The sequence below is a fragment of the Leptidea sinapis genome, chromosome 4 (genome assembly GCF_905404315.1).
Source record: "Leptidea sinapis chromosome 4, ilLepSina1.1, whole genome shotgun sequence".
Classification (NCBI taxonomy): domain Eukaryota; kingdom Metazoa; phylum Arthropoda; class Insecta; order Lepidoptera; family Pieridae; genus Leptidea; species Leptidea sinapis.
Window position 1 is genome coordinate 5,216,836 of NC_066268.1, and position 14,275 is coordinate 5,231,110.

Genomic DNA, 14,275 nt, shown 5'->3' on the forward strand with positions numbered 1-14,275 from the left:
ATGGGCGAAAAAATTTCGAGGCGATGTAATAAAAGTTTGGCAAATTCTGTGTTCTGTGAGGCAAATACTGGACATATAATGGACGTATAATGTTTAGAAGAAAAGATGCCGTGTGAGGATAACTACAATAATCTTCCGAACAATGGAAATAATAGTAGAGGCTGCGTCAATAGAGAAGTGTTCTATAAATTCCGACCGCAGGATTCTTATAACACAATATCTTTTACTTTGTACAACATGCAAAAAACCGATCAATGAATTTCTAACGTTGTACACCTTGCTTTCTGAGGGTGACAGTTTATTAGCTGACCTTATGGAAAACGTTCTGTATTGGCGTAGTTCAAAATCTTTATATCATATAATATGTTACGGGTATTGCTAGAAGTATGGGTAAAACTAGTATAACCCAAGCACTTTGGCTCAAGTCCTAAAATTAAACCAACTTCATTTTGCATTCGACGTTTACCCGTATACATTGGTTAAGGATTACTTAAGATACCGCAGGCGTAGTCGCAAAGTGCGCCAGCAAAAACTACTAATAAAATTTCAATGTAAAATAATACGAAGCGTATGTTACAAAAGTTTAAAAATGCCATTGAGTGTCAAGTGCGGTAAAAAAAGCAATTGTTCTTAGGTAGTGCGGTATCTAATTAGAGCGCAGCGGAGACCAATCCTTAATCTAAGTATATAGGTCTATCGAACACTGGCTGAGTAATGCAATAATGTAATGTGATACACACCAGTTCTTTTCATTAAAACTCAACTTTTCCGACGTGTTGGTAAATGGTAAAATGTGTCATTTTAATTGATTACATTTAAATTTTCACGGCTTTTGCCACTAAATGTATTAAAACAATACTTACTTATTTTATGAAAGAATCTCCCAACACTCTGAGTTTCCTTTGATTCAAGATCCACGTGGATTAGAGCACCCGACTTTGTGAGAGCTCTGGGTGAGATCTTCAACGAGGCTCCATGGAACATAACCTCAGGAAGAGTTACCTTCATGTCATGTGTCATCAGGAAATTGACGCCTTTTTTGTATAGAGCATCAGTTACTTCTTCTAGGGGTGTTTCTGTAACAATAAAGTTATATAAGCCACTAGCATTAGGTTAATTTGTCATTTTTATGGTGGTGGGGTAGAAATAAAGATCGACCCGTTCAGAGATCCCCCAATACCCGGGCAAGTGAAAATTTGTGCCCAACCGAGGAGTCCGCAGGTAACTCGGCTGGGAGTGCACTTGCGACTGAACTACCCATCGGCCATGCATCCACTGGCCACGCACCAGAGCACAGGATTCGGGGTAATTTTTAGAGAGGTATTCTTTCTCACCGACCGGGGGTTTCCACACGCTAAAAAAAGGTTAGGTTAGGTTAACCTTGGTGATCATCCTTCTGATGTCACTAGTCCCAATTAGATAGCACCTTCTGTGCTATATCACAGCGGATACTCCCAAGGGAGTGCCGCTTGCGCCCCAAGAGAAGGTCGCTGCCTATAAAGGATTAGAGGGCACTTGTCCAAAGCCAACATCAGGTGGTGTTTATTTGGTAGGCATTTAGGTTTCATGTGAGTCGCACATAACCATTCACCACCTGCCTCCCATCGTTATCCCGGAGGGTAGCCCTTTCCCTTTGACTAGGCGCAAAAAAAAGACTTAGGTCTTTACACCGTCGTCGACGGCAAAGGCTAGGTTGCTGACTTCCTGGCCCTCGACGTAGGAACAATATAGCAATAGAAAAGTACTCTTCATACTAAAGGCGCACGAATCGACGCACGCACACAAACACAGGATTTACACGGCCGCTTAGCGATCTTGGGAAGACAAAACTATTGAGTGTCACGCCGTACGCCGCCGAGACTGGTCACTGTCCGAGTTAAATTATCTACGCCGATCCATCCGTCCGTGTCATCAATCTTTTTGTATGTACCAATCCTAGCGCACCGCAGACTTATGTATAAATTACAAGGAGACCGCCGAGGTAAGCTACTGTTCAGTGTTCTATTACTTATATTGTTACGTGGGTCAGAGTAAAGGTCGTAAAGGCGTTAGTTAATACACGCCAGTGAACTTGAACTCACACATCGAGGGCGGATGAGCAGGGCATACGAGTTGTATTAAAGGTTAAAATAAATTTAAATTAATAATAAATTATGATTAAGTAAATTAAGAATAATGTGTAATCCGCTGTAATTTTCATTTTTGAATTTTCGGAAACAAAAATTTGGTGTGTTATTTTGAGTAATATTAACCGAACGTTTAGGTTTAAACTAAATATTCCGAGGTCAATTTATGATTTTTTAGTTAGTTGAGTTCAAAAAGTAAAAAGTTTAACAACCACTGTAAGATATTTTTTCTCACCTCGACGAAAAGCTGCCTTTTAGTCCCTGGTAGGACTTTTCATCCAGGTGAAAAAAAATCATATACGCACCACGTGAGATAAGTAGGACATAATCACCCGCGATTGTCACCAATCACCCTGTAAATATTCCGCGGGTGAGAATGACCTATTTCTCCTGGAATGGCGAAAAGCTATTTTGAGCAGTTTAACAGTTTTATTACTGTTGATGAAATCTTGTCTTTCTGTGTAATGCATTTATGAAAATATTGTTTGGTCAAAAATTTTTAGAAATAAACACCACCTTCAAACAAACACATACATTGCATGTGCACAATATTAGAATTTTTTTTATATGGAAGAGAACGACAAAACTAGCGTACGGGTCACCTGGTGTTAAGTGATCACCGCCGCCCACATTCTCTTGCAACACCAATAAGGAATTACAGGAGCGTTGCAGGACCTTGAGAAAAGTGTACGCGCCTTTTTTGAAGGTACCGATGTCGTATCATCCCGCCACAAACACCACACATGGAAGCTTATTCCACAGCTTTGCAGTACGTGGAAGAAAGTTCCTTGAAAACTTCACTGTGGAGAAACGCCACACATCTAGATGGAAATTTGTAAATAATATATTAAATATATTTGTAGTTATAACATATTATTTCATTTGTATGTTAAGTATATTATTTAAAAACAAGGTAAATAAAAATTATAAGTTGGTCCCAAGTTACTCATAAATTCCGACATGAAGTAAATCTTATTATTTTATATAATATATATATATATATATATTTTTAATGTAAGTACATACTGTATTGTGTCTTTGAAAAAGTCTATACTCCAAAAAGCATTGCATATCCTATTTAAATGTCGCCAAAAAAGGCACAGTTTTTTGATGCCAGAGACTACTAAATCTAGGTTAGGTATGTTAGGTTCATAAAAATATAAGGTAATACGTAGTGTACATAACTGTAACCCTTACCAATTGGCACGTACGGAATTTTTTTTTTTCCGAGACGCTTGGCGATTTAGCAGATATTACACACATAATATTTCCAAGTATAAATCACTAGACTAGATATTTTAATGTCAACTAAATAAAAAAATATTTTTAATATAACTTGCCAAGATGCTAATAGGTATTTTCTGTAATTTTCAAACATCCCCGCTTTGGCTGTATGGGTGTACCTTTGCCATTCCTTGAAGTAAAAATAAAACCACTCACCAGAGATAAATATGTACTTAACACATTTCCCGCCCATTTGGTAGCAAAAGGAAATCATCTGGTCATTGTTTGTTTAATTCTTGTTTCATTTAAAATTAGTCTAGTAAATAAAGTATGCAACACGCTGTATAACTAGGTAACAAAAGGCTCGTGTTACACCTAAACCACTAACGTTTTTGTCCTTTCTTATACAACTGTTACCGATAGTAGGTACTATAATAAAAACCATAATGTCGAAATTCCAAAACAGCTGCAGTGCAAAAGAAACGTTTTTGACCCCTTCTTGTGGGAGACAACTTACCTACTGTTAACCGCTTTTTAATTAATTAACATCTTCGATCGGCAATATACAGAAAATATGTTAGATAATTTTCTAAATGACTACTTAGACAAGTTACGCTTACTGAACCAAACATTTTAAATGCTTCCGGAGACAGCTCGTATTTTTTATCTGTCAAAGCTTACTAAGATACTCTTGGTTCAGATCTAAGAAGATTAAATCAAAAACAGTTTAAGTGACAGTCACTTAACACAAGTTAACGGAAATGTATAATGGGCTTGTCAGTTTATGATGTTATACTTCTGAAGTGAAAATTTTTGAAGGTTTCACTTTGACCACGTGTGAATTGCACAATTTTTTTTTTATTTCATATATCTTTATTAATTCAGCGAAGCTGAGTGAAGCTCTCACCGTGTGACTCCAATTAATGTCTGTGTTAAATTGTTTCTCGGCCATTTCTGGACAGAATTTTGAATTTCGACTTATTCAATTATTATAATTAAAAGCAAACATGATTGACCAAATAAGGCGCTAATTCCTCATGTTTAAATATGGCGCCAAATTCCAATATTTTTATTGTTTTTGTTTGGATTAATTTTGTTTTATATTTGTTCACATACTTAGTTTACCTCGCTTCGCTCAAATATACGCCGCAGCGAAGCGCTACGACGAGCGACTGCGGCATCCTAATAAAACAGAAATGTGCAGCGATTTTCGTTACAAATTATACATGCACATAAACTACCTTAAGGCTAGGAAAAATGGACCGCCTATAAATTGAAATAAAATAAACATAACAATGTTAATCTCATTAAGACCATAGATAATTTATACGTCTAGACTCTAGATAGAGCCTCATGCTGTTAGGCAACGCATGACATGTCTTACTATCACTCGCGATACCTCTCAGTCACTTTGTTTTAGTGGGCACTCCTTTTTCACAAAAAATTGTGACTCCTTCATATTATATCATTTGTATAAATAGCCCTTCATATATAAGAAATAATATATTGAAACATTTTTTAGATAAATTATCTTGCCCCAATCTAGGCATAGCCTGTACGCCTGTACTATGGGTGCAAGATATTTAATACTTGTGATAGCTTAACAAGTATTAAATAGAACTCACGGAGCACAAATTCAAGAAATATACTAAAGCTTCTTTGATAAGGGAGGCTTTCTATAGTATGGTAGATTATATAGAGAGTTATGATGATGGTTCTTGTCTGGTTCTGAGCAGGACATCTAACATTGTATAATATTATATTAAATACGCGAAGTTGTTATAAGATATACAAGATAAGCTGGGACTTTCTTATCAGTTCTTCTCCACATGTCATAGCCCTTTTACAAACTGATGTAGCTTCATGACGTTTACCAAGTGTTGTTGCAATATGTTATGTTATTTTCACTCCCTATGGAAAATAAATATATTTCTCTATTTCTAGTTCTATCTTTTGAGCTATGTGCGTATACTTTGTCTTTTTTGCTTGTTGTAATAATATTCAATTGTATTTTTTTTTCCATCAGTTAAAAGAATATTTCCGAACTTTTCACCCACTTTGATAAATGCCAAGCTGCAAGTCTTCTATGACGACACGCGAAATTATTAAAAATGTCGTAGCGAGAGGTTTTGCATTCTTACAGGATTTCGTTTCGTAACAGTTCTCTGCCGCCCCGTTATTTTATGGTCTTCGACAGAATATGTATAAGTATAGATCAATTAAACTAACTCATTTAATTTCAATATGTTACAAAACCATTTTCCATTTCAGCCTGAAGACGTCCACTGCTGGACAAAGGCCTCCCCCAAATATCGCCATGACGATCTTGACTTTTCTTTTACTGATTCCATTTCGCAGGGAAACTCCGAGCATAGCCCTCTCCATTGCCCTCTGAGCAACAAAGAGCTTCCTCTATAGTTAGTGACCACGTCTGCGTTCCGTATGTTATTACTGGCAACACGCAGAGGTTTAAAAACCTTCCTCTTCAGACACTGTGGTAGTTTGTAAGAGAAGATTTTACGGAGCTTCCCGCACGCTGTCCATCCGAGTTGAATTCGACGAGTGACCTCTTACCCTAAATTGGACCTGCCTAACTGGATTATTTGTCCAAGGTAGACGTACTCGTCAACAATTTCGAGAGTACAGTTCCCAATTATTACGGGAGTAGGTGCGACATGGACATTAGAGATGATCTTCGTCTTGTCCATGTGTTCATTATGAGACCTACACCTTGAAAAGCTGTATCGAGGCCATCGAGTATGGCTAAAGTCTTCAATGGTCTCTACCATCATTACGATTTCTTCTACGAATCGAAGGTGAGTGATGTTTTCTTTCTTTCCTTGTGACTTTATTTCGTTTAGCATTTTCTTAGTCTAATGGTGCCTAAATATTTCATACAGGTCCTAACAGACTAAGGTAACTGCTGCACTACCTCGGTAACTTAGTCTGTCCATTTTGTTTTGAATTAAATAATTTGGCGTGTAGAGTCCCGTTACCTGTACTTCCATATAAAATTCTTTAATATTTTAATCGTCCTTGTTCGAAAATCAAACAAAGATTATAATATAACACGTAGATCCCCGGTAACCTTTGTGCCTCTGTCAAACCTGTATCATTAGTTCTGAAGGCGCTGAGCTGATTAGCAGATGCTGACGGGTTCAGTCTGTAGATACCTTTATACTTATACGGTACGCGATTATTTTCTCACCTATAGCACTCTCTCTGTGAACTTTCATTCAGTAATAGTGATTTCCTGTATTGATTCTAACAGTATTATACAATAATTAACAATAGGTTTACACGTTCTATATTTTACAATTTCACCTTTTGATATTGCTTTCTATATCTCTTGTGACACGGAAACGCTTTAAAAAATTATCTTTTTTTTATTATTATATTGCTAATAATAATATATTATATAATTATATTCAAGCGATCGATGATTCCAAGAAATATTTTATATTGTTTTTGTCGATTTCTTTTATAAACTTTTTGGAGTTATACTTCTTACGCACGTTATGAAAAAATTATGAGAGTGAAATTTTAAGATGCGCGCGCATCACTGTAACACAAAAGTAACAGGGTGAAGTTAGTTACTAAAATTTTCTGACGTTTGAGTCATTCGTTATACTTTTTGGTTTCTTCGTCCATTATTAGGACAGGCAAAGAGTTCAAGCCCATACAGCCGTATTCATTATTTAATAATTAATTGTCAAAGCCATCTTTGCAAGATTTTTACGAATTTTTTGTTCTTTCTAAAAACGTAGAATAGCACGAGGAATAAATCATTTTAATGATTTTTGCTTCGTTAGGCCAAAGAAGTATTACTTCTTGTATGAAAACATAAGTACACACACACTTTTTTATATTTAAGTGATCTCGCTCCAACAGCTAATTGTTATATATTTTAAAATCAATAAAAAAACGTAACCAATTCTTACATAATCATATTAATTAACATAAACTTTAAGTAATAACCTAAGTTTTCTCAAGTTAAACAATTTCAATATGAAATAGTCATCTTTATTTTAACTTTGCACGCTTTTTTGTGTCGTTCTATTTTTGTGTAAAAATCTTAAAGCAGTTCACAGAATTCATCTACTTACCAAGATTCTTATATTCGATTTTAGTTTCAGAAAAAAGTGGCTGTGACATAAGGACGGACAGACAGACAGACAGACATGACGAATCCGTAAGGGATATACATATAGGCATAATTTTTAGCCATTTGGCTACGAAACCCTAAAAAGTACGTCTCATGACAATTCTTATAAACTTAGAGAAAACTAATGTGCTAATATAATATAAAGACTTTTATTCTATTTTTCTGTAATTTCTAACAAATTCACCATCAAGAATAAGATAGTATTAAAATTTTCACGCAAATCCTGGTCCTCCTTCTACGACCAACATTTTTTTCCTTGATGGACACAGGATTATCATAAGCTCATCATAGGCGGTATGCCTTTATATAATGTGAAAACTATGACTGTTTTAATTCTCATGTCATCACTTACTTTTACTTTGATTAATCACTGTGCAAATTAGCTGTCCGTTTATGTTACGGCAATATAGAAAGTACGATATGCGTCTAAGCTAAAGCTTACACCAAAAGCACAACTACAACCAAAAATAGCAATGACAGCCTAGAAGGTGTCGTTGAGATTATCGTAAAAGTGACGTTTGATTATTTGTCAAATTAGGACCGATAATATCGAATAATGTTTCGTTCGTTCAATCATCGTTTCGACATTGAATACAATGTAACTAAGAGTAGGATTCGACACCACTAATGCCACGATAATATATCGAATATCGATTTTTGGAGTAGCCCCCTGAACGTCGCTTGACATATCGACACCAAGTATGCCCAGACACAGTCTGTGGTTGTTAGAATTGTGATCTCAAATTGAGGGCATACGATCTGTCGTATCAATTGGGAAGACGTAGAGGTTAAGGCACGAACTTGTATACAAACATATATAATTATATACAAATGTATAAACACTTTGCATAACTACCTATATTGTAAATAGCGCCTATCACTGAGAGAAATAAGAACAACCATAAAAAATGTATCGAAAATGTTGATTACTTTCACTTTCTACCTTAACTTTGTCCATATTTGTTGTTGTGTTATTTGTACAAACAGAAAGTTTGTTCTGAACATATATACTGTTAGTTTATTTGAAATCAGTATTCATGAACTACCTATTCATAAATATAAATATACTTTGAATAATATTTGTCAGATTTGCTTTTTGGAAGGTAGTTCAAAATTTAATCACAATGCCTACTACTCTGTCATGATTATATCTGCTGAAACGTTGAAAAAATTTAATTATTTGAGCATTGCTTAGTAATTAATATCTTTTAATGCCTATAGTAGTAATAGCAACCTATTTATTTATTCATTTATTAATCTAACAAGATACAATTATAATTAATAATATGGCCAAAAGTGGATAACACATTTAAAATTACAATGGAAAGTCATACTTGTTGTATTCCTGTGTTGTGTTGTGTGTGTGTGATTATTGTACTCTGTGCATTTTTGTAATTTCAAATTTTAGTTTATATTTCGACAAATAAAATACATCTCACTTTGAATAATCATTGTTTTAATATGTTTTAGCAATACGGTATAGAGCTGAGTTCCGAGCATAATTCATCCTTGTAATGGTTAAGTACTTATTTGAAATAATTTATATTATGTCATGTTCGGTATACCACCCGTATTTGATATATAATATCTTTGGGTCAAGTTCACCAGGCGTGCTGTCAGCAATATCAGGGTGCAATTCAATGACGCGTATCGTATCCTGATGAAGTTGACGGTACTGCAGCGCTTCGGACATGTTCACTAAAGCTTGAGTACCAGACTTCTTCGCGATCATAAGATCACGAACACCATCTTTATGGAAGCGTCTCCGTACTTCTAGTAACGAGATTCTCAGTTCATTGGCGGAGGATTTGAAGTGTTCCATTTTCAAGCACTGCCAGTGCACCGGGAGGCGAAAAAAACATAGCCCTGGCCCCTGATACGAGAGGTACCAAACAGGTACGGCCATTTTGCATGTAAAGTGACGACAAGATGTGAATTATGATAAGCTTATTGACATCGGCAATTTTTAATTATTTATTTTATTTTTATTTAATTTTTAATTAAAATACCTTGTATTTATTGAAAGGTGCAAAACATTTCAATAAAGACTATTATTATTACAAATAGTTCGCTGCAATCTACTTTATTCAAATAAGTTACGTGATGTCGTATTGTCTTCTTTTAAATATTATCTAAAATGTCTATTTTGAAATATTTACAAGCTTCGTTGTAACTTTTGAATCTCTTGAAACCTTTAATACCATTAAAACATAATATATATTTAATAGAGTTTTCTTATTGTTTCTTGATATTACATATTATGTGTATTTTATAACAGGGAGGTCATGTCCACGTATTCTAGTGAACTTCGAAGATATGCGAAGTATAGTTTTAATACAGTCCATATCGTTGATTTTTATTTTTATTTTTAATAGATCGTTCATCTATCCTCTGACATACTTCATCTACCTTATCATCCACTCCTCCTCTTACATTCAACGTAGCAAAGCGGCTCTCCATGGGCCAAAACGAAATGTGATTGATGGCGAACCACAGAAGGTGTCTAATAAGGTTCGTTTGGCTGTGCATGAGGGGGTATTGGTTCCAACACTCATGTACCAAAAGTGAAAGTTGGGTATGGCAGAAGAAACAAGAAAGCAGAATAAATGCAGTTGAGATGAGAGCACTGAGAAGTATGATAAGTGGGTATCTAAACCGAATGACAGGATAAGAAATAGATAAGGAAACTTTGTGGTCTGGAAGAAGATTTTGTGACAAAAATTGAGAAAGGTATGCAGAGATGGTTTGGCCATGTCGAGAGAATGAATGAAGAACGATTGACAAAGTGTTTAAGGCAAGTGTGAATGAAAGTGTTGGAAGGGGTAGATTTAGGCGGACTTTTTGAGATCAAATCAGGGACGTCTTGAAAAAAGGCCAGGTCAAAAGTACCCTAAACCGAAGAGCATGTATGAAAGGAATAGTGACAGTGGACGAAGCGAAACAAGTATGTAAGGATCGTAGCAAGTGGAAAGAAGTGGTATTTGCCTACCCCTACGGGAAAGAGGCGTTATTATATGTATGTATGTATATCGTTGATACACACACCCGTATTATAAAGCCCAATTGCACAGATCTGTGATTCTCTCTATATGTTCGATGACATTTATTTTGGACTCTAGCCTAACACCTCAGTCACAAACTGAGGTGGTTCTCTTGATAGGGGCATCATTTATACAATAGGTATATACGTTTTTACCTCCAAAAGTTATTAGGAGATATATTGATATGCTTATCGACATTCTGTTTCTTTTATTGACATAACAAATTTTTTGCCGTTATCATTATGAAGGGTTAATCCCGATATATGTTTTATTTCTTTGAAGTCGATATTTGTGGTCACGACGGAACTGCAGAGGCGCCGAGAAACTATTGACACATTGACACTCGACACTAATAGTATATCAATCTGTCCGTGACATCTAATTCGTTTCGGTCTTTGATTCCCTTTGTCCAGATCGTTTTGAAATTTGTGGTAGTCGTCAATATTAGTTATTTTAAAATATCATTATTTGTCGTCCGAGAACATTATGTTATTTGCAGCGTCTAAATAGGCATTAATATCAAAAAGATAAGTATTATAAAACAATGGTCCCAGAATAGATCCCTGAGGAACATCTGAACTGATTGTTATAATATACTGACTACGAGCACTGCCAATTGCAATAGCTCGACATCTCTTTATAATATAGTACTTAAACCATCTAATAGGTCTCCGCCTATAATTAGAGTGTGTAGCTTACGACGTAAAATGACGTGATCCACTCGATCAATCAACCTAGATAATTTTGTTAAACTAAACTAACATTTAATTGTTTAATTTTATTCAAGGTATGCCCTTAATTTTAAATTAGCAACCCTAGTTCCATTACAACATAAGAAACAGTCGAGATTTAGAGACATCATTAGAATTTGCAACACTAGAGGAATCACAGGAGCATTGCCGACCCTTGTGTGTAAATTACCAAAAAAACTGGAAAATCAGTTACTTTTAAAGAAAATATTAAGAGGACACAAAAAAAAGGATAGAAATAATCCTACGAAAATAGCAAATCATTGATAAATTCCGTTTTATTCACAACTTTCATAGTCATGAAAAACTAGTTGTGCATATTGATATTTCTACTACAGGGAAAATACGCAAATGACAATATCATAAACGTAAATTATATGTAAATTTCCCAGATGAGACTGCACAGAGCTTTGCTCGTTTTGGCAGCTACATGTCCACTTGATCGGCCAGTATTTAACTTACAATGTTTGTCTGTTCGAGTCAAATCGTACAACTATGTAGTTCACATGACAGTTTTTATTATGAACATGAGCTGGATTGACAGGAGTCTAACCAGGATTAGTTCCACATTTCTTCATGGGTCAATATAAAAAATAGGCCATTTTGATTACGCAGTTTACTTTGTAAGCCATGGTGGCTTTATGGTGAAATATTCTTTATTTTCTTTAGATTTTTGAAGTGAAAACTGCGTTTGCTTGCAAGGGTTTGAGCCCATACAGCCAGTTCGCGGTTCTTAATGCCATTCGCTCTGTGTTGATAGTCAGTGAATGTGTTTTACTTAGATCATTTTTTACGTCTATAGCGATGAAAACGTCGAAAAAATAGACTTTAGAACTAACCTCTCTTTTGTGACATACAAATAGCGCGTGTCAGACGTAGCATATCTCGCACACTAAAGTTATAAACCTGGCCTGTTTTCATCGGTAGCCTGGCAACAAGATGCTCTATCTAGACGTATATTATCTAAGAAAAAACCTACAGTCAACATAACCCTTTCATGTAAGTCAGTTTAAAAACGTAAAATTTTCTCGCGTCTTAGCAAGTAAAATATCAAGTCATTATTCAACCAAAGCATTAAAGAGACAGTAAAGTGTTTGCGGTCAAAGAGCTTAGGAGACAGCAGTTCGTAACTGTTGCGGATGTGCTGTGAATGGTTCATTGTTGTGCGCACCGTACTGATTTCACGGTTCAAAACGATGTGTGAAACGACAATAGGCCGTAAACTTACAAGTGGCAATAGCAGACTCCATTTCTCCTTGACGTATTCTGGCCTTGTTGCTTCTCAGTCGTAAAAAATCGGAACCGCCCACCGAGGATTCCGTACAATTCTTTAATGATTTATCAACAAATGTCTAGTTTTCAGATTTTTGAAGTTTTACTTCTTTAGGCGATTTACGAAAAAATGATGAGAGTGAAATTTTAAGATGCGCGCGCATCACTGTAACACAAAAGTAACAAGGTGAAGTTGGTTCCTAAAATTTTTTTGCGTCATTCGTTATTATTTTTTGGTTTCTTCGTCCATTATTAGGACAAGCAAAGGGTTTAAGGCCCTATTACAGCCGTATTCATTATTAAATGATTAATTGTCAAAGCCATCTTTGCAAGATTTTTACAAAAATGTTGTTTCTAAAAACGTAGAATAGCACGAGGAATAAATCATTTAAATGTTTTTTGCTTTGTTAGGCCAAAGAAGTTTAACTTCTTGCGTGCATACACACACACTTTTTTTTCTTATACTTGTAGTATAAGACAGTATTACTTGCCAAAAGGGAATGCCCATTTTAGGCTACAAAACGCCCAGTAATTTACTTTTATTTAAAAAGAAAGAAAGAAAAAACTTCATATTTTTTCTTCTTTTATAATAAAAAAATAAAATATCAAAAAAATATTGCTACACTTTTACACATACTCGTAAAATGAGTAACGCAATGATATTTTACAATAGAAACGACAATAAGAAAACATAATATCTGAATGTATCGAATCAGTATTGCCAATTACTAATTACGAATCGATTTACTTGGTTTAATCGATTTTGAACTTGTGAATAATAATCTATTTGTTACAATATAATATGGCATTATTGTTGTGATCACAGAGGGTTTAAATAACAGGATTATTTGAATAGCTATTTGTTTTATAATGATTGGGTGTGTTTTCATACAGCCATGATAAACCAATTAGTTGCAAATAACTATCCTTGTCATGAGGAGGTCTAATTGTATGTATTAATAGCCCGGTACACAAATATTTTACTAAAACCAAGAGTATTGAGAGTTTTAAAAATTGCATTTGGCTCCATACCTACTTTGTGTAATACAATCACAGCGATTCGGTTCTCTTTATCACCCCACTCCATTTTAATATCGCAAAATATTGGACAATGTATTATAGTATATAAAAATGACAGATTCCAAATTCAAATGTAATATTTTGTTTATTTTTAATTGTAACAGTATTTATGGCCAGACTAAGTATATTGTTGCACTGTTGCAATATTAACAGTGCAATTTTAATGCAGTGTTTATAATAACAGTATTAAAAAAAAACAACCGACTTCAAAAACACTATTTCAAAACAATAGATATAATGTGCACTTAAAAGTATAAAAATAATTGCGTATTTTTATACAATCTAATTAATTAATCTAATTCTAGTTACGATTATTGTTATTTTAGGAAACGGTGTCCTTCAGCCGCGACCCTCTCTCGCCTCTCGGCTTCTCGCGACTCAAGCATAGAATACTAGAAAAGGTATATCAATAATTGAACAATCTTCCCTGTAACGTGAATCTTGTTATATCGCTTTTTAACCGACTTCAAAGAGAAGGAAGGACGATTTTTTTTTCACTGAATGGCATTGCTTGCGGCGGCGTTGCGTACCGTGTCGCCTCATTCCGTCAAATATATGCGAAGGCAACGATGGCTGGTCCATGCATCAACTCGTGAACGGGTGCTGCTTGAAGTGCCA

At 35.1% G+C, this 14,275-nt stretch overlaps 1 protein-coding gene across 1 annotated transcript in view; it reads right to left on the bottom strand.

Moving 5' to 3' along the window:
* Nucleotides 1–14,275, bottom strand: part of LOC126979714 (uncharacterized) — a 73,195-nt gene that overhangs the window by 20,890 nt on the left and 38,030 nt on the right. Inside the window, exon 3 of the mRNA XM_050829188.1 lies at nt 864–1,076. Within this exon, the coding sequence (XP_050685145.1) occupies nt 864–1,076 (213 nt within the window). The remainder of the gene's footprint in view (nt 1–863; nt 1,077–14,275) is intronic.